The sequence below is a fragment of the Elephas maximus genome, chromosome 9 (genome assembly GCF_024166365.1).
Source record: "Elephas maximus indicus isolate mEleMax1 chromosome 9, mEleMax1 primary haplotype, whole genome shotgun sequence".
Taxonomy (NCBI): domain Eukaryota; kingdom Metazoa; phylum Chordata; class Mammalia; order Proboscidea; family Elephantidae; genus Elephas; species Elephas maximus.
Genome location: NC_064827.1, coordinates 60,676,576 through 60,702,099, shown reverse-complemented (window position 1 = coordinate 60,702,099; position 25,524 = coordinate 60,676,576). Strand labels below are relative to the sequence as shown.

Here is a 25,524-nt window from a genome sequence, read left to right as displayed (position 1 = left end):
AATGGCAGCTTGAATTGTGATAAAATGTGCAGATTGTCTTGTGAAGTGTGAAAGCATGAGTGTAATTTTCCAAGAGGTGTGTGAGTTTTTGCTTTTCTATAAATTTTTTCTGGTTTCAGGGAATTGCTTCTAGTTTAAAATGGTTTTTTATTCTGAATATTTGCTGATTTTAAAATGATCTTTTTAGCTATCCCATGGACTAAAACAGGATTGCCTCCTGTTTTTTTATGGCCTGTGAGCTAAGAAAAGTTTTTACATTTTTAAACGATTGAAAAATATATCAAAAGCAGAATAACATTTCACGTCATGTGAAAATTATAGTGTCCATATGTAAAGTTTTATCAGAACACACCATTTGTTCACACATCGTCTTTGGTTCCATTTGTGTCTCAGTGGCAGAGCTGAGTAGTTGCAACAGAGACCCTGTGACCAGCAAAGCTTAAAATACTTATAAATCTGGTCCCTTACTGAAAAAATTTACTGACCTCTGTTTTAGATCACCTGTGTGTCAGTTCCACCTGTTTTGTGCTTTTGTATCTTTGGTGGAAAGGCACCTAAGATTTTGGTATATAATTGAGCTTTTATTTTGCTCTGAACTAACAGGTTGAACATTATAATGTATCATTTATTCTTTTAGTTTTAAATGTTAGATGTTATCAGCAGGGAGATGGTTATATGTCATGTATATATTTCTTTTTCTATGCCTCTCAGAGTCTAATGAATAGCAGTAAAGAAGAGATGCGTGAACTGGCAGCATTATTTTATTCTGTGGTGGTATCTACTGTGTCGGGAAATGAGTTGAAGTCAATGGTAGAGCAGCTTATAAAGACTACAAAAGACAATCATGTATGTTATCAGTTTTGTCTTCATTCTTTTTTGTGGGAGATAGTGGGGTTTTACAAAATGTCTGATCTATTTTTAGCTTTTGGGTTTGCATTCATAAAGTGAATTTACACATTCCTTGCTTTTATATTATTATAAAGGTTACATGAGATAGATAATACATCAGTTCAGTCATTCCAGTCAGCAGATTTAAGTGCCTTGTGTCTGTAGGCACTGTTCTAGTGCTCGGTATACAATGGTGAGTAAATGCCAGAGAATTTCTAGTACTGCCTGGTGCTCAGAAGTATTAGTTCCTCTTCCACATGTACTACTGCCTACCATTGTACCTGTCAAAAGATAAGCTGTTTAGATCTAAATCTTCAGAATCAAGAATCAGCTTAATTTCTTGGAATTCTCTGACATAGAAGCTCAGGGTTTCCCTTGTTCTCTGATTCATTAATCCAGTGACCACTTTGTTCTTTGGCCTTGTGTTTTACTGGAGAGATGAGTATAATAAATATTATTTCCGTGTATTCACGGTGAGCGAGAGAGAGAGGCAGAGACATATGTTATTGTGTTGTTATGTTTAGAGTCCAGAGGTCCAGCATGGATCCTTGCTTGCACTGGGATTCACAGTGGGAAGATATTTGGCTAAAAAGAAAATGAGAACGGCAGAGCAACAAGACCTGGAGACGAATGCTGGTTTTCTGCCTGAACAAGAGGAATTCATTCAGAGCGCCACTGAAACGATAGGTAATTCATGACTCCGTGCGGACATGGCTGTTGCAGCTTTTGAATTATGTTAAAATTTAATAGCATTTTTATTTATTTTTATAGCATTACATTTAAAGACACAAGATTTTCCTCAGAAACTTACTGAATGCCAAATAAATTCTGCATTTTTAATAACAGTGAGAGTGCTCAACTTTTTCTTGTAGTTTTTCCCAAATATGTTTCTGTATAACAGAGATGATTGTTATGGAAAAAAAAAAAATTAAATATTAAAAAGGATACTACTGTATGCCCTGTGGCTGTGGTGTTTTATTGCTGAGTAAATGTTAACAAATTAACAAGTAGAAGAAATTGTAGACTTTGATTTTATTTTGCTGTCTTCAAAAAACTCTAGAGTGTATTGTTGGTGCTTTGAGTCGTGAGGGTAGCAGTATGTTATTTTCTGTTTTGTCTGAATATGTTCACAGGCTCATTTTTGGACAGTACATCACCCATCCTGGCAATTGCTGCCTGCACGGCCCTGGGTGAGATTGGCAGAAATGGTCCACTCCCAATTCCCAGTGAGGGATCTGGCTTTACCAAATTGCATCTTGTAAAAAGCTTACTAAATAGAATACCCTCCAGCAAAGAAACAAATAAGGCAAGTCTCTTGCTTTTTTTCTTCTCTTCTAGAATTAAAAAAAAAAAAAAAAAAATTTTTTTTTTTATTCATAGATATGTAAATAAGCAAAACCAAATCATACTGAGAGTAGATGGACCAGATAGTTTTGGGATGGGGTGATTTGTGCACGCTTTAGTATGTGTACTATTTGACCCAGCAATTCCAATTTAGGCCTTATACTGTTTTCTTAAGACTGGGATAAGGTATTAAAAGAATCAGGAAATTATTTTGTCATTCACCGTATTAGGTGAATAATAAAGTGTTAAATAGTCTTAAGATTGATTTTGTAATTTAAACTAAATGTAAATCTTACTTTTTTTAAAGCTAGATTGGTTTAAAAAAATCTCAGTATTGGTAAGCAGTGTGAGCACTCTGCGAGGGAGAGGACGTTTACAGCATTTTAGTTTTAGATAAGTGTTTTTATAGACTTCAAAACATATTCTTTGTAATGAAGCACCTTAGCCTTGAAGCATAATTTAATTAGCAGAAAAATAATTTACTACAAGTTTGGTAACACACAATAATCTTATCCTTGGCCTAGCTATTGATTAAAACTGAAAAGATCACACAGTGAAGTTTTTATTAGCTTTACTAACTAATTAATCATTTCTAACCATTGATGAGCTTGTACGGTAGCGTGGCCAAACTGTCTAAGGCACTGGATTAAGGCTCCAGCCTCTGCGGGGCTGTAGGTTCAAATCCCACCACTGCCAAGTCTATTGGAAACCCTGGTGGCACAGTGGTTTAGTGCTATGGCTGCTAACCAAAAGATCGGCAGTTCAAATCCACCAGGCGCCCCTTGGAAACTCTATGGGACAGTTCTGCTCTGTTCTGTAGGGTCGCTATGAGTTGCAATCGACTCGTCGGCAGTGGGTTTGGTTTTGGTTTAACCACTGATGAGGGCTTGTAATGGATCAAGGAGTATTGTAAATGCTTTACAAACATACATTAACTGAATCCTCCAAAAAGTCTAGTGAAGTAATTGTTATCTCTGTTTTCCAGTAGAGAAAAGAGAGTCACAGAGAGGTGAAGTAACTTGCCTAAGGTCACACACCTGTAAAGGCTAGCTAAATGGCAGAGCGGTGATTTGATCCCAGGCCCCTGGGCCTAGAACTCACACCCCTAACCATTCTAGTTCGAAGAATAACAAGCTTAGTTGTAGGCTTGCTTTCTTCTTTTTCGACTGCATCCTTAATGGACTCAGTTTTATGTCTTTTTACCTCCAGCGCTTTATAGAGATAAGGCAGATAGTATAAAATTGGATGTTTTTATAAAAACCTGTGCGTTCGTGCATTAGTTAGAAAAGACTACCCTTCCTTGCCATTTCATTTTTGGAAACTCTGTTCTTGGTAAAGCTGTTATGTACTATGTTTGACAGAAAAAATTCTCTGTGTTCTTCCAGATGAAAGAGCGAGCAATCCAAACACTGGGATATTTTCCAGTTGGGGATGGAGAGTTTCCTCATCAGAAACTCCTCTTGCAAGGCCTGATGGATTCTGTGGAGGTATTTATATTGCTATCTAGTTGTGAGTCATTAAAACAAAAGGTACTTTTTTGTTGGAATTTTTGCATGCTGTGTGATTTTAAACTAAACCTTTACTCATTTATTCAGCAAGTACCTACTGAGAGTCCACCCTGGCTTGGTCCCTGTGCTAGGCATAGCACTGACTGCATTATCTAGGCGTGAAGTCCCTTTCTTACAAGTTTTGAGTAGCACATGGTGCAGTATGGCTAGAAGGGGAAACTTGCTTTGTCAGGCAGATGTAAGAAGTGAGTACTGGGACTCCAGTGACTCTTGTGTCTGATCACTTGGCTTCTGTCCTCTAGATGCCCAGTGTAGTGGAGAGGACCTCTAACTAGACAAGTATCTTAGCACGGCCTGTTCTGGCCCCTGCCTACTTTAGCTTTGATTCTTGTCAATCACGTTTTATACACCAGCCTCTTTGGTCTTCTTTGCTCTGAGTTTTTATAAGTCCCATACTTCCTTCCTTCTCAGGGTGTGGCTGTGCTCTTTGAAAACCCTTCCCTGACCTGCAGACTAGATTAGATTCTTTAGTTGTTTGTGATCTCATGACTCACTGTACTTTATCTTCACAGCATCTGTCTATCACAGTTTCCAGTTGCCCACTAAACTGAAGGCAGAGTCTGTTTTGTTCACCATTATAACACAGGTGCCTACCAGTGTGCTTGATGGTGGTAGGACTTCAAAATAAATATTGGTGTGCATATAAGGCAGTGGAATCACCAAGGAGGACATGATTAATTCTGCCTTGAAGAGTTGGTGGAGGTTTTTTGGAGATGTTTTTGCTGGGCCTTGAAGAAGGGGAGAGGGGAGGGTGGGGCTGAGGCCTGAGGCAGCTGAGCGATGGAGCTCCTATTAGAATTCAGCTCTTGCGATTCTTGATTCAGTGTTTTCAAAGTGAAATTTTTGATTTTGACTTAAACCCGTATCAGGTTCTCACTGAACGTCACTGACTTTGTAACCGCTTGAGGAAAAACTTTTGCTGTATGCTTTTTCATCTTTTCTCTTTTTTTTAATTCATGAGCGAGGTCGATTTCTTCTAGTTTTGTTTAAATATAAGAAGGTTTGTCTGATCCTTAACTTGCTATTGAAATCATTATCTTAAGAATTTAGAAATACCAAATACGTGAAAAGCTGGAAACTTAGAAATAAGAGGAAACAATTACAGGTTAAGAATGAAAAAAGAAAATAAATAGCATAAATCAGAAAAGCAAAATATCTTAACAGTCAACTAGGACAGAGTTCTCAAGTGGTTTTTTTTTAGTTTTTTTTAACCTTTTTTAATGGAAAATTTCAAACATACACAAAAGTAGAGAGAATAATAATATAATGACTCCCACGTGCCTGTTCTTATTTTATCTATTGACCCCTTATTTTTCGCTGGAATATTGTAAAGCAAAATCTAGATAGTGTATCATCTATAAAGTATTGTTTTTGTTTTTAATGTCAGCTGTGGTATGAACAATAGGAAACATTTGTAAAAAACAGGCAAGTAAAGTGACTCTTCAATATACGATGATTTGTGTTGAAATGAATACCTTTTCTCAGCTTGGAGTCACCAAGAGAAGCTTTTGATCAGGAAGCTGTGGGACTAAAGCGAGGCACAAAACCTGTAAATCTGTTTCCCTTGGACCTGGGAGCAGCTCATCAAGACTGGAGCACTTAGTTGATTGAGCGTAGGAATGGCCAGATTTGTCTGTGTGCTTTGTAGAATTCTCCAGAAAGGTCAATGTTCCCATGTTCCTCACATGCACTCCACTCCTCATTCTTCTTTTTATTCTTAGATTTTTCCAGTCCACAGTAAACAGAAAAATAGCAAAGGGAGCCGTAGTAGGTCCAGTTTCACATTGGGTCAGTGATTCATACATGTGAAGGGTGTTGAAATTTCTAAACCAAATTTTTAAAAACTTTGAGTATGTACTATGTAGGGTTTTTATTTTTATTTTTTTATTAGTTTTTATTGTGCTTTAAGTGAAAGTTTACTATTTGAGTCAGTTTCTAATACAAAAACTTACACACACATTGGTATGTGACCTAGTTGTTCTCTCTACAATGTGACACCAGAATCCATCTCTCCACCCTATCCTTACTGTGTCCATTCAACTTATGTAGGATTTTTTTAACATGTTATTTTAAGAAACAGTTTCAAACTTAGAGAAGTTTTAAGAGTAATGTAAAGATCTCCTATATACCACTTGACTGGATTTTTGAGTAGTTAACATTTTACCAAATTTGCTTTGTCATTCTCTCTTTTTTTTTTTTGTTGGAACCATTTGAGAATAACTTGCAGGTCTGGAATTTAAGAGGGCAAAGAGGAGATGTTAATAAATTATAATGGCTACTATTTATTGTGCACTTACGTGAATTAGACATTGCAGTAGAAACTTTATGTCCATTAACTTCATTTAATCCTCACTGCAGCCTGATAGGGTGGTGATGGTGTTATACTCATACTAAAAATGAAGAAGTTGAGGCTCAGAGAAGTTTAAATAAGAGTATAGGCAGTTTCTGGGTTACGAACAAAATCTGTTCCTAACTGTGTCTTTAAGTCGAATTTGTAGGTAAGTTGGAGCAGGTGCATATGGTTCTTATCTAGCCTTACTTTAGTGTAAGAACGAAACCCTGGTGGCGTAGTGGTTAAGAGCTGTGGCTGCTCACCAAAAGGTCTGCAGCTCAAGTTCACCAGCCACTTCTTGGAAACTCTGTGGGGCAGTTCTACTCTGTCCTATAGGGTCGCTATGAGTCGGAATCAACTCAAGGTCAAGTTTAGTTAGTGCAAGAAGGAGCCCTGGTGGTGCAGTGGTTAAAGCGCGTGGCAGCTATCCAAAATGGTGGTGGTTTGAACCCACCAGCTGGTCCGCAGGAGAAAGATGTGACAGTCCCCTTCCGTAAAGATTTACAGCCTTGGAAACCCTGTACAGTAGTTCTACCCTGTGTTATAGGGTCACTATAAGTCGGAATGGACTCAAATTCTGTAGGTTTGGTTTTAGTGCAAGGAAGAGCTGGAAGCCTTTTCAGTGATTTAAAAGCTGCACATGCGCAGCAAGCGAAGGCAATTGTGATGAAGAATTTATTGCGAGTTGGGATTGATTCATTCATTTCAAAGTGAGGGCAAATTTATACAACATTAAAGGGCAAGTGTCAGTTGTCTGTAAGCTGAATGTTCATATGTCACTGGTAAGAGAAAGAGTTAGAACTTGAACCAAAATCTGCAGGGCTTCAAAGTCCATGCCCTTTCCCCCTCTGTGAACAGTATCTTGCTTCCAAAGATTATCACCGTTTAGTGGTTCTCTACTGAGGATGAGGAGTGTGGTGTGAGCTTGGAAAAATATATTAATGTCGTTATTGCATTCTCCATTCCCTCACTCTACCCTGTTGTTGAGGGCCACTGAGTTAGCTGTAAGCAAGCCAGACAAAGGAATGAAAAACAAAGTATTCTGATAAATAAGACATTAAGCAGCCTTTCTGTAGAAATGGGTGTTTTGTGGTCGTGTTCTTTCTCATTCATGGCTTTTGTTTCCCTTGTTGCAGGCCAAGCAGATAGAACTTCAGTTCACTATAGGTGAAGCCATCACCAGTGCTGCAATAGGAACTAGCTCTGTGGCTGCCCGAGATGCTTGGCTAGTGACTGAAGAAGAATACACTGCTCCCACTGGTACCAAACATTCAGCTAATTAGTTTATAATCATCAAGTAACCCTTTTCTGTTCTCATTATCACATTTGAAGCAGACACACACACACACAATTTTCAAATATGCCTGTCTTATCAACTTAGTTCAGTTAAGAAAAATAGTTGATTAAAGGAGAGTGACCATGAAATTAACAAGCGCTTTTTAAATTTCTTTGGTAAGCAAGCAGGGAAGTTAGCTATGGAATTACCTTCAAACTTGTGCCTTTAGATGGGGACTGGTGTATTCTCACCTAAAGTCAAGGCATATCTTTGTTTTTGGTCCAATTACTGGTTCACATGTTTTTCCAAGCCTGTAACATATTCTAACACTTTCTTAGAACTTTTTTTTCTGTATTTGCGAGACAATTTTCCTGAGTTCCTTCCTTATCCTCTAAATTGTTTGTCTTCTTTATTCCCTAAAATTATTCTCTCTCTTCATTCCCTCTGTTGATTAATGATAATAATCATTTCTTCTCGGTTATTCAAATGTAATGAAGACAGAGAAGAGAAAAGGTTTTAGGCCAAACCTAGGTAGATAATCACAGTTAATGAAAACTGAAAAGAGAGGAGCCATAATGGAAACGAAGAAGGAAAGTTGAGAAGTGTTTGCAGGAGGGCCCAGGGTTTAGATGTTAAGGTGTGCTTAATTAGGGGGAAGAGCACGTAGTCTCAGTATTTGAGGGAGTGGTTGTTTTCATTTTCATTTTACAAAGGATTGAAATATGTTTTGTCTTGCCTTTCCCATTTCAGATAGTGATAAATCTTTAATTTTGTGTTCTCTAACATAGTGGTTTCCTAAGATCCTCTTGGCAGTTTGATTTTATTTCCTTTGGAAATAAATTCGTTGTCTACTTCTGAAACATTTTCTTAGTCACAGAGGGCTAATTTATACATTAATTTAACATATATTTATTAAGTGCATAATAAAAGCCAAGCATGGTTCTAGGTGCTGGTGATGCAGGAATGACGAAAACAGTAGAAAATCCTGCTCTCATGGAGCTTACATTCTGGTGGGAGAGACAGGCCGGAGGCAAAATAAGCATGGGAAAGTATGCAGCTTGCTCAATGGTAATAAGTGCTATGAAGACAAGTAAAGCCTGGAAAGGGAATGGGTCAAATTTGGATGGTAGTCATTAATAGAGTGCTGAGGGGAACTCTTTTCAGGAAGGTGATGTTAAAGGAAACAACTGAGTGGGGGAGGGAGTGAGCTGGTTGGAATTCTTGGGGAAGAGCAGTCCAGACAGAGGCTGTAGCAAGTGCAAAGGCCCTGAGACATGAGTACGTTTGAGATCAGTTTGGCTGAAACAGAGTGAGTAGCGGAGGAGTAAGATGAGGTCATATGAGATGAGAATAGACCATGTGGAACCTTGTAGGCCATCATGAGGCCTTCTATAGAAAGCAGTTGCAGGATTGTGAGCTGAGGAGAGAGAATCTGACTTCCATTATAAAAGGGCTATTCTAGTGCTGTTGGAAAATAGACTGAAGTGGAGCCAGGGCAGAAGCGAGGAGATCAGTTAGGAGGCTGCTGCAGTATCCCAAGTGAGACGTGATGGTGGCTTGAACCATGATGATAGTGCAGGGTCAGTGAGAAATGGTTCTTTGGAGATGTTTTGAATGTAGTACCAACAGGATTTGCTATTGAATTGGATATGAGGTGTGAGAGGAGTCAGGGATGACTTCAGTGTTTTTGTTGTGAGCCACTGGAAGAATGGAATTGTCGTTTATTGAGATGCAGAGATTATGGGTGATCCGGGTTTATGGAGCATGGGCAGGGTAGGTGCAGGGAACAAGCTCCTTCACTGGCTGACCTTCTTCCTGACTCCCATCAGTGTTGGAATCTCCCAACTCCCCCATGCCCATTGCTAGGCTAGGAGTCAGTTAAATACATGAGATGGAGTTTTGAAGAGATTGTATGTCTCTGAATGTGTGCCTCTCTGCTGTTTGTGAGTATATGTCCCAGATGTGTGGCCCCTGCTCTCTTCGTGAGCATATATCCCAGAGTGTCAGATTGTGTGTTCTCTTATGTTGTAGTTTTAATCAGTGGGGTGTGAGGACTCAGTAAATACTGATTTAAATTTAATTTCTTCAGAAACTGCTTGGAATTATTTGAATTGTTTCTTACCTTTCTTTTCCCCAGGAGCCAAAGTAAATGATGTGGTCCCATGGGTGTTGGATGTGATTTTAAATAAACATATCATCAGCCCCAACCCACACATGAGGCAAGCAGCCTGCATCTGGCTCCTTTCCCTTGTGAGAAAGCTGAGTACCCATAAAGAAGTGAAGGTAAGCCAAGTGTGGTTGCACTGTATTTGTGGTCGAAAGGCAGGAAGGAAAGTATATGAAGTGAGAGCCATTAACCAATAGCAGATATTTTGAAAAAAGCTGTATGTGAAGGCATGAAGGATGGTGGCCTGGTATATTGACTGGAAGATGATTATAAACTTGAAGGTATAAAGTCTGAAGAAGTGGTAAGGGTGTGGAGGCTCAGGTTAGGGGAAAGGTCAAATTGTGTGATGAAATGACTATCAGTCAGTGGTACAACCTTCAGGTAATTTGAGCCGCCTTTGAACATATGTCCCACATGAGAGCACCAGGGTTTGTCACGGCCTTGGGTTGGAAGATTTTGTAGGTCTTGTGTACCCCGACAGCAAGATTCTTATTCTGCCAAAGAATTAGCATTTCAGTGTTATAATCCTTTTTTTTTTTTTTCCTTAAATCCTTTTTTTTTCTTCTTCTTTCAGTCTCATCTTAAAGAGATTCAGGGTGCATTTGTTTCAGTTCTTTCAGAAACTGATGGTAGGTGGTTGGTAAATATTTGATTTCTAAACTTTGTTAAACTTGTATTTTAAGTTTTGAGAAATCTGGATTAATGAATATAAAAGGAAACTATTTTTGAGTTATGTGATTAAAACTAAACCATAATCATTAGTATTAAGGATAATAAGCATGTTAGTGATTAAAAAACAAAGCTCCGCTTAGGGTATAGGAAATTCTCTAATTTAAAAAAAAATTTTAACATAATTTTCAGTTATGCGTTAAAAAAGGAGCTGAGGCCTTCTTAAAATTAGTATGTCTGCTAAGTAATAGCTTTCTCCTACTTCTGGTTACTTTCCTTTTTTGTGATTTAAGCCAGGAGAGAATGAATGTATATATGTTAGACATTTAAATGGTAGCTTTGTTTTAAACATACGGCCTTTTATTGTTCTTTCATTTTTAAAAAAGAGTTGGATGTGGGTGTATTAAGTTCCAGTGAGGCTGTTTGATCTCTGTGATTTGCACAACTTAGTGTTGATTACTATTCTGTCACTGTGCGCTGTATACTCACTGTTTACTGAGGTCTGTCGGTTTGTCTCGGCTTGTGAGTTGGATTTTCTGTGAATGTGCTTCTCATTTACAGTGATTCATATGGTGTCATGTCCACTGAAATGGTTTAGTACATTTTTAACAAAATAGGCCTATTGATTTGGCTTCAAATCTTTACTTGGATATCGTTTTACATTGACGTTATTAAAACTTTTGAAAGACTTTGACTTGATGATCAGTAGACAAAGTTTCTTAAACTAATATTATTTGTTTTGACTTTTTGGTAGAACTTAGCCAAGATGTTGCCTCAAAAGGCCTTGGGTTGGTTTATGAACTGGGCAGTGAACAAGATCAACAGGAATTGGTCTCTACACTTGTAGAAACACTTATGACTGGCAAAAGGTACTGTGAACTTGAAAATTTCACATTTGAACACATAGGGAAAGTATATGCACACATTGAGAATATGCTCTGGAAAATTCAACTTTCCATTTACTAAGTCTTTTTTTGAAAGTTCAAGTCAGTGATTGTTACGCTGTGGATAGCAGTTTAATTATATAGTGTACACTGTTCACTTTAGAAGCACACCAGTAGTTACAGCACTGAATTAGAAAAATACCGTAATTAGTTGCGCCCTCTTGGTGCAGTGGTTAAGAGCTGGGCTGCTAACCAAAATGTTGAGAGTTTAAATCTACCACCTGCTCCTTGGAAACTCTATAGGGCAATTCTTCTCTGTCCTATAAGGTCGCTATGGGTTGGAATTGACTCGAAGGCAATGGGTTTGGTTTTTTGGTTTTAAATGAATGTTAAAATGTGGAGAGGAAGCTTGCATATCTTCATGATCTGATCACTGAAGAGTACATGGTGGGGGGTAATCAACTTGTAATTGGTTGCTGCTTTACGTTGCCTTCCCTGTAGGGAGGATGGTTTTTAATGTGACAAAATTTAATTCAGTGTAATTTTATGGGTGAGGGCCTCTTTTAAGTCTATTTATTTGTTCATCCTAGAATTCATTTTCCTAAATTCCCAGCCCAATAGAAGAGATAAGTTGACTTTTATATCTTGAACAGAGTAGACACTTGATAAAGATTTTGATTTTATCGGTTTGCAAATGAATTGTATTGATTAACTGAATGTTGGTGTGTAAAGTTTGAGACTAATTTCTTTGTTGTTGTTTTGGTTTAGAGCTAAACATGATGTTTCTGGAGATACAGTGGTGTTTCAGGGGGGAGCCCTTGGCAAAACACCAGATGGGTAAGTATGCCAAATCCATTGATTGATTACTGTAGACATCTTTAAATATTTTTCTTCGGTCTGATAAATAGAGCACCCATGAAGTTGATTTCCACCCTCCTAGGAAAAGATATATGTTAGTGGAAGAACATTACTTCTGTGGAAAAAGCCTAGTGTCTTAGATTGGGTTTTTTGGGAAACAGTCTCTGACGTGGAGATTTGTATGCTGGAAGTTGATTGGGATGTGCCCTGGGGGTCAGTACCCAACCTGAAATGAAGGAAGCAGGGATAGGGTCAGTGGCTGGGATGCTGCCAGCACTTCAGCAGACACCCCTTAAGGAGCTCTGGAGCTGGGATGGGATGGCCCTTCAGAGTTGTCCTGCCTTGAGACATGAGGCCAGGCCTTTATATCCTCCCCCCCATGACCAGCCACTGGTTGTGAGCTCATCTGGGGGAGGGTATGATCGTGGGGTGAGAGTGGTTCTGGGAGACTGACTGCGGTGAGAACTGTCAAACCCCTGCCAGCTTAGTTCTAGGTTGGGGATCTGGTAGCACAACTCAGCATCCACTGCACCTAGTTTTTGGTGGGGGCAACTCTGTTAGTATTTTGGAATCCACCGATTCAGCATTTCAAATTAGTTCCTTGAGCTTTATCCCCTTTATTTTATCATTACTCCACTGTGGCTTATACTGTTGCTGTCCCTCTAAGAATCCTCATCTTGGTCGGCCGTGTTGTTCTTCCGGCTCTCACCCAATGGTGTCCGTCTGCTCCGAGCCCTGCTTCAGTGTTGCCTGCTACATTAGGAAGCAGCCACCTTGTTTATTCTGTCACTGAAGCTCTCTCCTAGCTCGCTGTTCTCACATCAGACGTTGTTTCCATTCCTCTTAGCCTCCCTGTTGTTCCTTCTAGGCCAGTTATTAATGTGAAAATGTTTTTTTGTAGCTTTATTCCTGAAAGTAATTCAGTTGCTCAGCTTTAAAATTGGTTTGCTAACTTAAACATCTTTATTGTCCCTTTAGTGTTAGTGAATTTTCGCTACTTGTATTGTTTGAAGTATTTTTTTCCAGAGCTGAGTTTTTAGTGCTCACTTTTAACAGAATGACGAACAGTAGGTGATGAGGTATTTGAGCAAATATTGTTGGTTCAGAGGGAGGTTAACAGGACTCAGAAGAATTGTTACCAGGGGTAAGAGCTGAGGTGATCTAGTTTAGAGAAGACTTAGGGAAGACAGATGTCTTAAATGGCTTGTGATTTTGGGAGAGATTTGCGCACAGTGGGAGGAGAAATCTCTAATAGGTCTGCCTCAGGAGGTGGTGAGGGCTCCGCCTACCTGGGAGTACAGACACCTCTGGGCCATTTACCAGCAGCAGCCTAAAGGGACTTCAGGCACTGTCAGTAATGGAATTAGGTGACTTTTATGTTCTTCTCAACCTCGTTCTGTGTCTTCATGATAATGGGATAACTCAATATTAGAAAATTAGTGAAAATGTAATTTTAAAAACCATGTCCTAGTAATGTTGGTAATATTGGTAATTTGTATCAGGCTGTAGACAGAGAAATACATTATTGTATACTTTCTTTTTTTTCCCCAAGCCAGGGCATTTCTACTTACAAGGAGCTTTGTTCTCTGGCAAGTGATCTCAGTCAGCCAGATCTGGTGTATAAATTTATGAATTTAGCCAATCACCATGCGATGTGGAATTCTAGGAAGGTAAGTTAGTATCACTGGCCAGTTTTTATTTTTTACTTTCCCCCAAACCGTGCCACATTGGCAGACTGTGGCAGTTGATAAATTCAGTCCATTTTGTAAATGCCTCCCCCTGATTAGAGATAGCCAGACTACTGTACAGCTGCTATTATGGATTGGTAAAGCTGAAACGCACAGTAAAATCAAGCTGCATTCAGAGACAAGTTTAAGAGAGAGAATTTTGTGATCCTCATGTATTTAATGTGTTAATATTTATCTATGACAGATGTATCAGCATCACTTCATCTTATTATTATTTTAGGGTGCTGCTTTTGGTTTTAATGTCATTGCTACCAGAGCTGGAGAGCAGCTGGCTCCTTTTCTGCCTCAGCTAGTTCCTCGCCTTTATCGTTACCAGTTTGATCCCAACCTTGGTATTCGACAGGCCATGACAAGTATTTGGAATGCCTTGGTCACTGAGAAATCAACGGCAAGTATTTGTGAACCCTTGTGTATTGAGGAGTCCCTGGGTGGTACAAACAGTTCATGTACTCAGCTGCTAACCAAAAGGTTGGTGGTTTGAGTCTACCTAGAGGCACCTCGGAAGAAAGGCCTGGTGATCTGTTTCTGAAAAAGGAGTCATCGAAAACCCTATGGAGCACAGTTCTACTCTGAATCGACTTGATTGATAGCAGCTGGTTTTGTTTGTTAAGAAAATGCTATCACATAGGAAGGCACATGTGAGTACATGTCATGTGCGTGTATAGGTGTATTGGTAGGCATATGCATATGCATTTTTATGTGTGCTGCATATATATTCATATACATAATAAAGCACAAAGAAGGCACAGTTACAGAGACTTCCTAGATATATCCACATACCTTGCAGGATCAATTTACTGGCTTAAAAGGCTTAAGACCATAGTCTTGTGGGACAGCTGGGTCAACTGGCATAACATGGTTCATAAAGATAAGGTTCAACATCCCAGTTTGGTGAGTAGCATCTGGGGTCTTAAAAGCTTGTGAGCAGCCATCTAAGATAGAACTGTTGGTCTCTACTTGTCTGGAACAAAAGAGAATGAAGGATACCAAATACTCAAAGAAGAAACTAGTCCACAGGACCAATAGCCCTCACGAACCATAGCCTTATCTAGCCTGAGACCAAAAGAACTAGATGGTGCCTGGCTATCACTACGGACAAGTCTGACCAGGGATACAATAGAAGGTCCTGGGTAGAATGGGAGAAAAATGTAGAACAAAACTCAAATTCCTAAAAATAATCCAGACTTATTGGACTAATAGAGACTAGAGGAACCCCTGAGACTATCGTCCTAAGGTGCCCTTTGAACTCAGAACTGAAGCCACTCCCAGAGGTCACCTTTTATTCAAATAATAGATTGGCTTATAAAATAACAGTATCATCTGTGAGTACTGTGCTCCCTTAAGTAGTCAACTGTGTGAGACCAAATGGTCTACATTTACCCTAAAGCAAAGATGAGAACGTGTCTTAGTCACCTAGTGCTGCTCTAACAGAAATACCAAAAGTGGATGGCTTTAACAAAGAGAAATTAATTTTCTCATAATCTAGTAGGCTAGAAGTCCAAATTCAAGGTGTCAGCTGCAGGGGAAGGCATTCTGTCTCTGTTGGCTCTGGAGGAAGGTCCTTGTCCTCAATCTTCCCCTGGTGGAAGAGCTTCTCAGGCGCAGGGATCCTGGGTCCAAAGGATGTGTTCTGCTCCTGGTGCTACTTTCTTGGTGGTATGAGGTCCCCGTTCTCTGCTTACTTCCCTTTCCTTTTATCTCTTGTAAGATAAAAGGTGGTACAGGCCACACCCCAGGGAAACTCCCTTTACACTGGATCAGGAATGTGACCTGGTAAGGGTGTTACAATCCCAGCCTAATCTTCTCTAAAGTAAAATTACAATTACAAAATGGAGGACAATTACACAGTACTGGGAATCATGGCCTAACCAAGTTGACACATATTTTTGGAAGGACACAATTCAGTCCATGACAGAAGGTAAGGAGGGGCAGGAAAGCTAGATTAATGGAAACAGTACAAACAGAATGGAAATAAAGAGAACACTGACACATTGTGAAAAATGTAACCAGTGTCATGAAACAATTTGTATAAAAATTGATAAATGAGAGCCTAATTTGTGGTGTAAATTTCATGTAAAACACAATAAAATATTATTTAAAAAACAAAAATGCTATCATTTGTCCAAGGTAACATAGGATTTAAACCTAGTACGTATCTCCCTTTCAACTTTTGTATACTTATTTGTTTAAACACATCTCCCTCCCTCCCTTTCTTCCTCCTTTCCTGGATGCTCGTGGCAAGATTTATTGAAACCTTAAAAATGGAAACAATCTAAATGTCCATTGGGTAGTATATTCACACAAATGTTGATAGGTACTATTGATTCAGTGGAACACAGTCATAGTTCCTACCTTCACAGGCTTCACTTAGTTGGGGAGACAGACAAGGAATCAGGCAGTCGCCATATATGGTATTCTATTGTCTGGCTGTTTCTCGTATTCTGTTCCACTTTTAGATACTAGGGTTTCTCAGGGCTTGCCTCTGAGTTATTTTTGCTCTTTCAGCTTTCTCTTTTAAGTGGATAAGTTTACCAATTCTAGAGTATTTAAATGCCATCTTTGTTGTAAATATTGTCAGTCTTATATTTCTGGCCCAGACACATCTTGAGCTTCTGACTTACATGTTTAACTGCTTACTTGACATCTTCACTTGGATGTTGTTTCAAGATATCTAAACCTAACAGGTCCAAAACTGGACTTAAGAAAGTAAACGTCTCACCCTCTTTTCCTCATGCCCTCACCTTCACTCATTCACCTAGACCAAGTTACTTGGTGTTACTCTTGATTTTTGTCTATACCTCATGCCCACTCCCAGTCGAATCCATATTAAATTCTGTCGATTCCACTTCCAAAGTATTCCATGAAGCTACTCTCCTTTCCCTTATTTTTCTTGATGAGCAGATCATTATTATCTTTCTTTGTCCTGTTTTAATTATCCACATAGTAGCAAAAGTAGTTTTTAAAATGCAAATAAGATTGTGCCATTGTAGGTTAAAATCCTTCAGTGGCTTCACAGTTCACTTAGAATAAATTCTACTAGGCTTGCCATGTCTTACAAGATTCCACGTATGATTTGGTTCTTTCCCCTCTCTTCATTCTGAGAGTATTCATAGCAGCTGGCACTCCAAGTTCAGCTTTGAAGGCTTGGTGAGTTTATTTGCTCTCGGAGAGCATATAGTACCTCTGAGTGGGCCAAGATCTCACAGGCCAGGCTCTTGTAGATCTGAGATCAGCACAAAGGCCTAGGCTAGAGATGTGAGCCATCTCTGTATGAGTGGAAGGAGAATTGATGAGTGTGAATGTTATTACCTGTGAAGAATGTCTAGAAAAGTGGACATAGGAAGAAGTCTGTTAAATTTTAGGCAAATTATTTACCTGTCTTGGTTTTCCTACATGTAAGTGAGAATAACAAAACCTCTCGTATCTCTAAGAGTAAAAGTGGAAATGTCATAAGTTCTGAGAATCTTTAAAACCAAAAAAACAAACCCATTGCCGTCTAGTTGATTCTGATGCGTAGCGACCATATAGGACAGAGTAGAGTGGCCCCATACAGTTTCCAAGGAGAACCTGGTGGATTTGAACTGCTGACCCTTTTGGTTAGCAGCCGAACTCTTAACCAGGATGCCACCAGGGTTTTCTCAGAATCTTTGGGTCAGCATAAAAATGAGGTTTATCATCAGTTTGTCATTATTATCAAGTTGATAAGTATGTATCAAAACAAAACAGGCTTAACTCATCTTTCATTCTGAACAATCATAATTCTTTATGTTTCCCCCACTGTGCAAGGTACTGGGGATACAAAGGTGAGGGAGACACTGTCCCAGCCCTTGAGGTCAATTTAATGAGGCAGACATGTATAGAACAATGCAGTTATTATATAGTATAATATGATGTGCTTTCAGAAGGTGGTATGGGAACACAGAGGAGAGCACCTAAGCCAGTCTTCTCTGAGAAGATGATAACTGATTTTGAATCTTGAGGGACAAGTAGAAGTTAACCAAGCAAATAAGATGGAAGGGAATTATAGGTAGAGGGAAGAATATGTGCCAAGGATTTGAGGTGAGACAGGCCATGACCTTTGGAGCTAGATGAGTCACAGAGGGCCCTGTATTCTTGCCAAGAGATTGGGCTTTTTTCACATGTACTGAGGAAAATAAGACAAGTGTGCATTTTAGAGTGGTAACTTTTAGTGATTGAAGTTGGGGGAAATTGTGGACTGAGGGTTTTAAAGAGACGTTTAGGCTACTAAGTAGTGGAAATATGGTTCATGTGGTTACCAGGTGAATGATTTGATTGTTGGTGGCTTTTGCATTTTTAATTTTATCTTTTGCTTCATTAGGTGGATAAATATTTGAAGGAAATTCTTGAAGATTTGGTTAAGAACCTCACCAGCAATTTGTGGCGAGTTCGAGAATCCAGGTACCGTTTTTGGAGATATCACTAACATTAGTCAAGTACAATTGACTTTTTTCCTACAGATTTCTAACGTTTATGCTTTGTGCAAAAGGAATAAATTAAAACTACCAAAAAAAATATTTCTGGTTGAATTAGGCAGTTATCTTTAACTATTTAAACTTTGGTCACTGGTTTTCCTAAGTTATTTTAGTTTTATAAGATTGAAATGGGTAGACATCAAGATGTGTCTGTCCTCTTATGATTTTATAGGGTAGCATTGATTTATATACACAATTTATATTTATTCATTGCCTGCTTTGTGCTTGGCCGTGTGCTAGACAGTAGGGGCATAATGGTATACTAAAAAATGGTGTAACTTCTCAAAGGGATTATATTATAGCTGTGGAAAACAGACATTTGATGAATCTATGTGGTATATTTGGGGCACCAAGGAGAGAGTAGTCATTGCCATCTTGGAGGGGTTGGGACTAGAAATATAAGCAGAACCTATATTCTGTTTGTTTTGAATGTTTCATTGTAAAATATTGAGCTTTCTTGATCAGGTATTTAAAACTAAATTGTTTATTTTCAGTTGTTTAGCTTTGAATGATTTATTGAGAGGAAGACCCCTAGATGACATCATTGATAAGCTTCCAGAAATTTGGGAAACGCTTTTTAGAGTACAAGATGATATCAAGGTATTATAGAAACATCTGTATTTATTCATAGAATAGCTTAAACTTGAATTCTTAAAATATGTATGATACATATTTTGAAATTCAATACCCAGACAATTTTCTGAAACCACAAGTTCCCAAATGTTTTAGTCTTGATGTGCCTGTGAGTTGCAAAGTTGGATCTTTGGGTCTACACTCAGTTGACTTAACAAAAAAAGGTGGCCCCAGGCAGACTTTCTCTCATTAGAGATTTCATGATGCTTTTGGGCTACGGACAAATAATTGTTTTGAAACAATCCAGGAAAACCCTGCTTTGATCAGTTTCATAAATTGGACCAGTCATTACCAAATCATAGGACCATTCCCTCAGAATTTTTCCTGGACATTCTAGATTTTAGATATTTTGATATCATTAAAATTAGGCATGCCCATTTTGCTTTTTGCTTTATTCATTAGAGATTTTAAAATCTTTCAGAATCTTACATGGATCTTTATGCGTTTGCTTTTATAATACCTTTAGTTTCTGAACTGTTACCTTTCATAGCTGAGTTTTTGTAAAGTCAAAATATGCCCTACCTAATTAAAAAATTTGGCATTGTAAAATATGTTCCTTGATGGGCAAAGAGCTTAATGAAACATTATTTTTTACTTGATTATGAAAGTAGGATTTTGACTGAGATGTGTAGAGGATGAGGCAGTGAAATGCACACTGTGGGAGAGATGAAAACGAAGCTCTAACCTGTATGATGCCATGCTTTTCTTTTTACTAGGAATCTGTACGAAAAGCCGCAGAACTGGCTCTGAAAACCTTAAGCAAGGTGAGAACTCCAGTCTTACGTTGGGGGTGGGGTGAGGCGGGGCAGGGTTTTATGTGACCACAGCAAATCAATTGTGGTTTATTTTTTGTCAAATAAAATGGTATTTAGTTACAGTGTAATTGATTTCATGTCACAGTTCACTGTGAGAAAGTGGGTGCTATTAGAATACTAGTTCTAGCCAACAAATACTAGTAGTTCAACTGGTGCCTTTAAATGGTGAACTTCTCTGGGCCTTTATGAGTTATGACATGCAGTTGACCCTGCAGCATTGAACAGTGTCTGTTTTTTCTCATTCTGTTGCCATGGTTGTGTGTTAAGCTACCTTTCATATTTTTTGAGGTTGTTAAGTTTTTTGAAACTAAATAACCTCCTACTTAGGCTTGATTTTTCTGTGATATATCAAGGACTGTGAATTTTTAGCTGGGAAAACCTTGTCATAAGTCACATTGTTAGTAGTAAAGGCATTTTAAATCCAGATGTTTCTAATACTGTGCTGCCACCCAAAATTATTGATGATACCTTAAGCCTTCAGTTTGAAACCCTGCTGAGAATTTACATTTCTAGTAAGTTCCCAGGTGATGCTAGTGCTGCTGGTTAGAGACCAGTTCTGAGAATCACTAGTAGAGCAGAACTTCTCAAAATTTATTATACCTAAGAATCATCTGGGGATCTTATTAAAATGTAGATTCTGATTCAGTGTATCTGGGGTGGAAATGCAGATTCTCAGCAGGGGTTCAAACCAGAACGAACCAGTTAGAAGCCCTGCTTCAAAGTACTTTCTTATATATACTTTTCATTTTATTTTCAACCATTTTGTCCCCTCTTTCACAAATTAGAAGTCAAAATTTTAGCAAATTTTTCCATTTAGTTATTGGCTGACCTAGGACTCAATCCCAGATCTCATTTCTCTTTCTACCCCTATGGTTATCACAAAGTAAATTTACTTATTGTTTTCTGTGGATGTGAGAAGTAGAAAGTATTTTGTCAAATAAATACTTTATTGGGTGAGAGGTCAGTTTCACTAATCTCCATGCTCTTTGTATGTGAGGTTTGTGTGAAAATGTGTGACCCTGCCAAAGGAGCAGCTGGCCAGAGAACTATCGCTGTCCTTCTGCCTTGCCTTCTGGACAAAGGAATGATGAGCCCTGTGACAGAAGTTCGAGCCCTCAGGTGTGCATCAGTTGATGAATGTATTGGGTTTACTTAGTTCCTAGCCATTCAGGAGAAATTGGGTTTCTTTGAGTGTTAGATTCTTGGAAATATGGAGAAAAGCCAAGGAGAAATCACTAAAACACCAAGAGTATTTGTGAAAAGTTGTGAGTCAGCCTTTTTGCAGAAACATTCCCATGGGAGCCCTGCCTTCTAGTAGTCTCTGCTAGTACATCTTCCTGTTGTGCTACAAGTCCTTTGAGCTTCCATAGTCGTAATTTATAGACATAAGATGAACTGCTTATCAGCTGCGGCATTGAATTATTCAAGAAATCCACTCACGTATGTAGATACATAGCTATTTTAAGTTGGAATCAACAGTGAAGGGTTCTAGCTTGTAAGTGTGTCGTTTTTAAACTTGAGTGTCATCTAGGACCTTTATCGTTGCATTATGACTTCACTCTTAAAGCTAGATCATGTTAGTAGTACCAAGAGTATTTCATGATAACTAAATGGTTGATGACCCTGTGGGGCAGTTCTCCTCTGTCCTGTAGGGTCACCGTGAGTTTAAATCAACTCGACAACAAGTGTTTTTTTTACATGGTTGATGAGGAAAAGTTTTATTTAGAAGAATTCATCTAATAATGCAAAGGAATGATAAAATTAGGATATTATTGTTTTGCTACAATAAAATAACCTAGGTAATGATTGTCTGTGACTTTTAAATCCACCGGGTGAAAGGCTGATGGGGAACTTTAACGTGGATGGTTCAGGCCAAGAAAACTTGAGCCCGTTAATCACTATTAGCAGCATAAAGAAAAAAATCAAACACTGAGTGCATCCTGATGTGATGGAATAGTACGTACGTGGCTCCGCCTATTCTTGTTTTTTTTTAAAAAATTGAACCTGGGCCCAATCAAGTTGCAGATCTATACAGGGGACAAAGGAACATGTTAAGTGACACCACTGGAATGCAATCAGTGAGGACAAATAAATGACAAGAAAGCGAGTAGGGGACTATTATAGATTGAAAAAAAAATTAAGAATGCAGCAAATAGCAATATGTGGGTGAACTCTGGATCCTAATTCAGACAAACCAACTCTTAAAGACATTATTGAAACCATCATCAATTTGAATATTAGATGATAGGAAAAGTTATTAATATTTTTTAGGTGTGAAAATGGTACTGTGCTTATGATAAAGAGATGTATAAGGACTCTGAGTTATGGACTATGCTTCGAAATAATACAGCGGCAGGGGAAGAAAACTATATGCTTGTGTGCATATAGGAGAGTTATACATGAAACAAACTTGGCCAAATGTTGCTGATTGTTGAACCAGTTGGAGGGTATATGGAAATTTATGATTCTCTCTACTTTCATGTATGTTTGAAAATCTATTTAGTGTAAAATTAAAAAAAAAAAGGTCAAGATCAGGCTCTGTAACCATGTGAGCATATGTCTGAAAGCAACGAACTGTAGAACATCCTCATGATTGGACTTGGGCGACTTCCTACTTACAGGGACTCAGCGGTTGTTTTCTTTGTGTCTGTAGCATTAACACCCTTGTGAAGATCAGCAAAAGTGCAGGAGCCATGTTGAAACCACATGCACCAAAACTTATCCCAGCTCTGCTGGAGTCCTTAAGTGTATTGGAGCCCCAAGTTCTCAATTATTTGAGTCTTCGGGCTACAGACCAAGAAAAGGTGAGTTGACAGCAGAGGCATAGTGGTATCATGGAAGAGAGAGAGCCTTGTTACACATAAATGCTAGTCCATACTCTGCACGCCCAGGCGGGTCACTTCCATATGTCTTACTTTTCTCATTTATTATATCTGGATAGTGTTAGCCTCTCCTACAGAGTAGTTGTAAGACTAAAATACCACTGGAGATACGAAGGCCCTTCAAAAAGTTAAAGCACTAAATGTATACAATTTTTATTGCTTAGATACACTTTTAAAAAGACCTTAAAAAAACCCAAACCTGTTGCTGTAGAGTCTATTCTGACTCATAGCAACCCTATAGGACAGGGTAGAGTTGCCCCATGAGGTTTCCATGGAGCAGCTGGTGGATTCAAACTACCAACCTTTTGGTTAGCAGCCGAGCTCTTAACCACTGTGCTACCAGGGCTCAAAAAAAAAAAAAAAAAAGACCTTAGATAGAAGTATTTTTAATCTATTCCTTTATTTAGTGGGTGGAGAACCAGGAGCCCATAGAGGCTGGGTGATGTGCCCAAAGCCGTACTATGTTAGTTTCCAACTCAGTTAATTTCTAACTATTGTCTAAATTTCTCACCTGCAATGAGACACTACTTCTCCTGGTAAATTGTTGAGTGTAGGTCAGAAGAAATTAGATCTCGACTTAGGTTTGACTTTGTTATATATCTATATTATTAAAAAAAAAGTTCTTCAGTTTGGAAGTAAAGCACTTTTATGGAGTTGTTTGTTGGGGGTGTTACTCCTAATTCAGTGAAGATCCTGAGTGACTCAAATTTGTGTTCTTCAGGCTGCAATGGATAGTGCTCGACTCAGTGCTGCCAAATCCTCTCCCATGATGGAAACAATCAACATGGTGAGTGTCTAAACATACTGGGAAAGTTGAAGTTTGTTGGCTTATCCTGAAGTGTAATTCTTCAAAGTCTTAAGGTTATATTAATGAAATAGAGATTTAAGGGATGAGTCAAGTAGCCACTGAGACTTTAGTTTTTTCTTAATAAACTTTCTTTTTATTCCATATTACTAAAGGGAATAAGCAATTTTTGAAATACCAAGATCCATTAGCCCATATTTGGGTTACTAAGGAGAATGATGTATTAATAGACCTCATTATGAATCTATATCTTTTTGTCTGCCTATTTAGAACGGCTCAGACTTTCACCTCCACCTGAGAGTTGTCTATGGGTAGAACTAGGGAGGTGTAAGCCAGGTCTGGAGGTGTTCAGTGAAGTAGGCAGCATAACAGGTAGTTGAAGAGAATTGAACAATGCTGATATGTTGTTTCAGTCATAGGAAGGAGTTTGCAGTAAAGAGCCGCTTGACACTGAAGTTCTAATTTCTAAAGTTTTTGGAGCCCTGGCTTAGGAGTCCTTAAAGCTGACGCTGCTATGGTTTACTGAGAACTTAGGAATTCCTGGAGATTGTTTTGCTAAGCAGATGACAAAGGGCTAGACAAGCAAAGCAGGTATCTTTTAGTGCTTACTAGGTGAATATTACTAAAATTTGGTCTGAGGATGCTATATCTTAGTTGGGTTATTGGGAGGAAAAGCTTAAATATGAACAGTTAGAGAACACCATATGGAGATAGGTTCATTAATAATCGAAATACATGCTATTGCATTTTGGAAAATATAGTCAACATATTATAGGGGAATTCAACTAAAAAAGTTGACTTTTATAGGTGATTTAGTAAGATAAGCCTATGGAAAAAGGTTAGTTTTAACCTTGTTCTTATACGATAAACATGGATTGATAAAGAGGAAGTGGGTCCAGGGAGGCCGTTTGTTCTTGGGTAATCATTATTCATTTTCCTCTTTAGTAAACTGCTGTTTTTCAATATCATTATTATTTTTTTATAATACAATGGTGAGTTTATCATTGAAATCAGAGGAAAATCAAACCAGTATGTTTCAACTTTATGTCAAATCTACCAAAACCAAACCTTTAAACCGATAGCCGTCGAGTCGATTCCAACTCATAGGGACCCAATAGGACAGAGTAGACCTGCCGCATAGGGTTTTCAAGGAGTGGCTGGTGGATTCTAACTGCCAACCTTTCAGTTGGCAGCTGTAGCTCTTAACCACTGCACCACCAGGGTTCCCTGGGTACATATTTGACATGGACTGTTTTAATTGAAGTTGTGGTTCTGACTTGATACCTTTCTCAGGTTTACCTTTATATTCATTCTTTCCCAATAGTGCCTGCAATATCTTGATGTTTCAGTGCTGGGTGAGCTAGTTCCTAGGTTATGTGAACTGATCAGAAGTGGTGTAGGTCTAGGAACTAAGGTAAGTAAGTGTATTTTTCACAAAATAAAGAGTGCATCTTTGTTAGTTTTGGCCACAAAAAATATAAGTCACCATGTTTGAAATGTATACTTTTCCTCATAACTTAATGTTATTTTACTTTAACCATTTATTTTTATTGTTGCACTAATAACTTAAAACATGTAATGCATTCAGGAAATTCAGCGAGTATGGTTTTGCTTTTTCAGTGGAATTGTTTCTGTTCTCTAGTGTACGTGGTCTCTGGGTCCTTGTTCATTATCGGTTAACGGAAGTGCTCCTCCAGGGCAAGGCTTTTCTGGGTGGTGATTCTTGTTTTTCACATAGGGATCATCAGGTGTTTAGATAAAAAAAAAAAAAAAAAAGCCTGTCTCTATGAGATCTCTGAACAATCAGACACATTCCCCCTCTTTTTTCTTAAAAATTAAAAACAAAAACAAAAACTTTTATTGTCCCCCTTCTTTTTAAAAAAAATCCCATTTTTCTTATTATAAAATTAGCACTTATATTTAGAATTTTTAGCATTTGTAGATCAGAGAAAAGTTAAAAATAGTAATTGCCTATAATTTTACCACCCAGAGATAATTACTGTTAATACTTGGGAATGTTTCCTTCTAGTCTCTTTTCTATGCATGTCCTTCTACACTGGCCGTATGATGCTTTATTGTATGAATGTAACATAGTTTATTTTAATCCATCAGTGAACATCCAGTTTGTTTCCAGTTTTTTGGTATTAAACAAAGCACTGCGA

The 25,524-nt window shown here is 38.4% G+C and overlaps 1 protein-coding gene across 4 annotated transcripts in view; it reads left to right on the top strand.

Moving 5' to 3' along the window:
• Window positions 1-25,524, top strand: part of ECPAS (Ecm29 proteasome adaptor and scaffold) — a 97,561-nt gene that overhangs the window by 58,316 nt on the left and 13,721 nt on the right. For all 4 annotated transcript variants that reach the window (XM_049895224.1, XM_049895226.1, XM_049895225.1 and 1 more), the window contains 18 exons: window positions 712-846; window positions 1,413-1,575; window positions 2,022-2,194; window positions 3,618-3,719; window positions 7,269-7,392; window positions 9,546-9,691; window positions 10,150-10,204; window positions 10,999-11,113; window positions 11,897-11,965; window positions 13,539-13,656; window positions 13,955-14,122; window positions 18,074-18,153; window positions 18,722-18,827; window positions 19,577-19,624; window positions 20,673-20,794; window positions 22,329-22,479; window positions 23,279-23,344; window positions 24,687-24,776. In XM_049895224.1, the coding sequence (XP_049751181.1) occupies window positions 712-846; window positions 1,413-1,575; window positions 2,022-2,194; window positions 3,618-3,719; window positions 7,269-7,392; window positions 9,546-9,691; window positions 10,150-10,204; window positions 10,999-11,113; window positions 11,897-11,965; window positions 13,539-13,656; window positions 13,955-14,122; window positions 18,074-18,153; window positions 18,722-18,827; window positions 19,577-19,624; window positions 20,673-20,794; window positions 22,329-22,479; window positions 23,279-23,344; window positions 24,687-24,776 (2,031 nt within the window). The remainder of the gene's footprint in view (window positions 1-711; window positions 847-1,412; window positions 1,576-2,021; window positions 2,195-3,617; window positions 3,720-7,268; window positions 7,393-9,545; window positions 9,692-10,149; window positions 10,205-10,998; window positions 11,114-11,896; window positions 11,966-13,538; window positions 13,657-13,954; window positions 14,123-18,073; window positions 18,154-18,721; window positions 18,828-19,576; window positions 19,625-20,672; window positions 20,795-22,328; window positions 22,480-23,278; window positions 23,345-24,686; window positions 24,777-25,524) is intronic.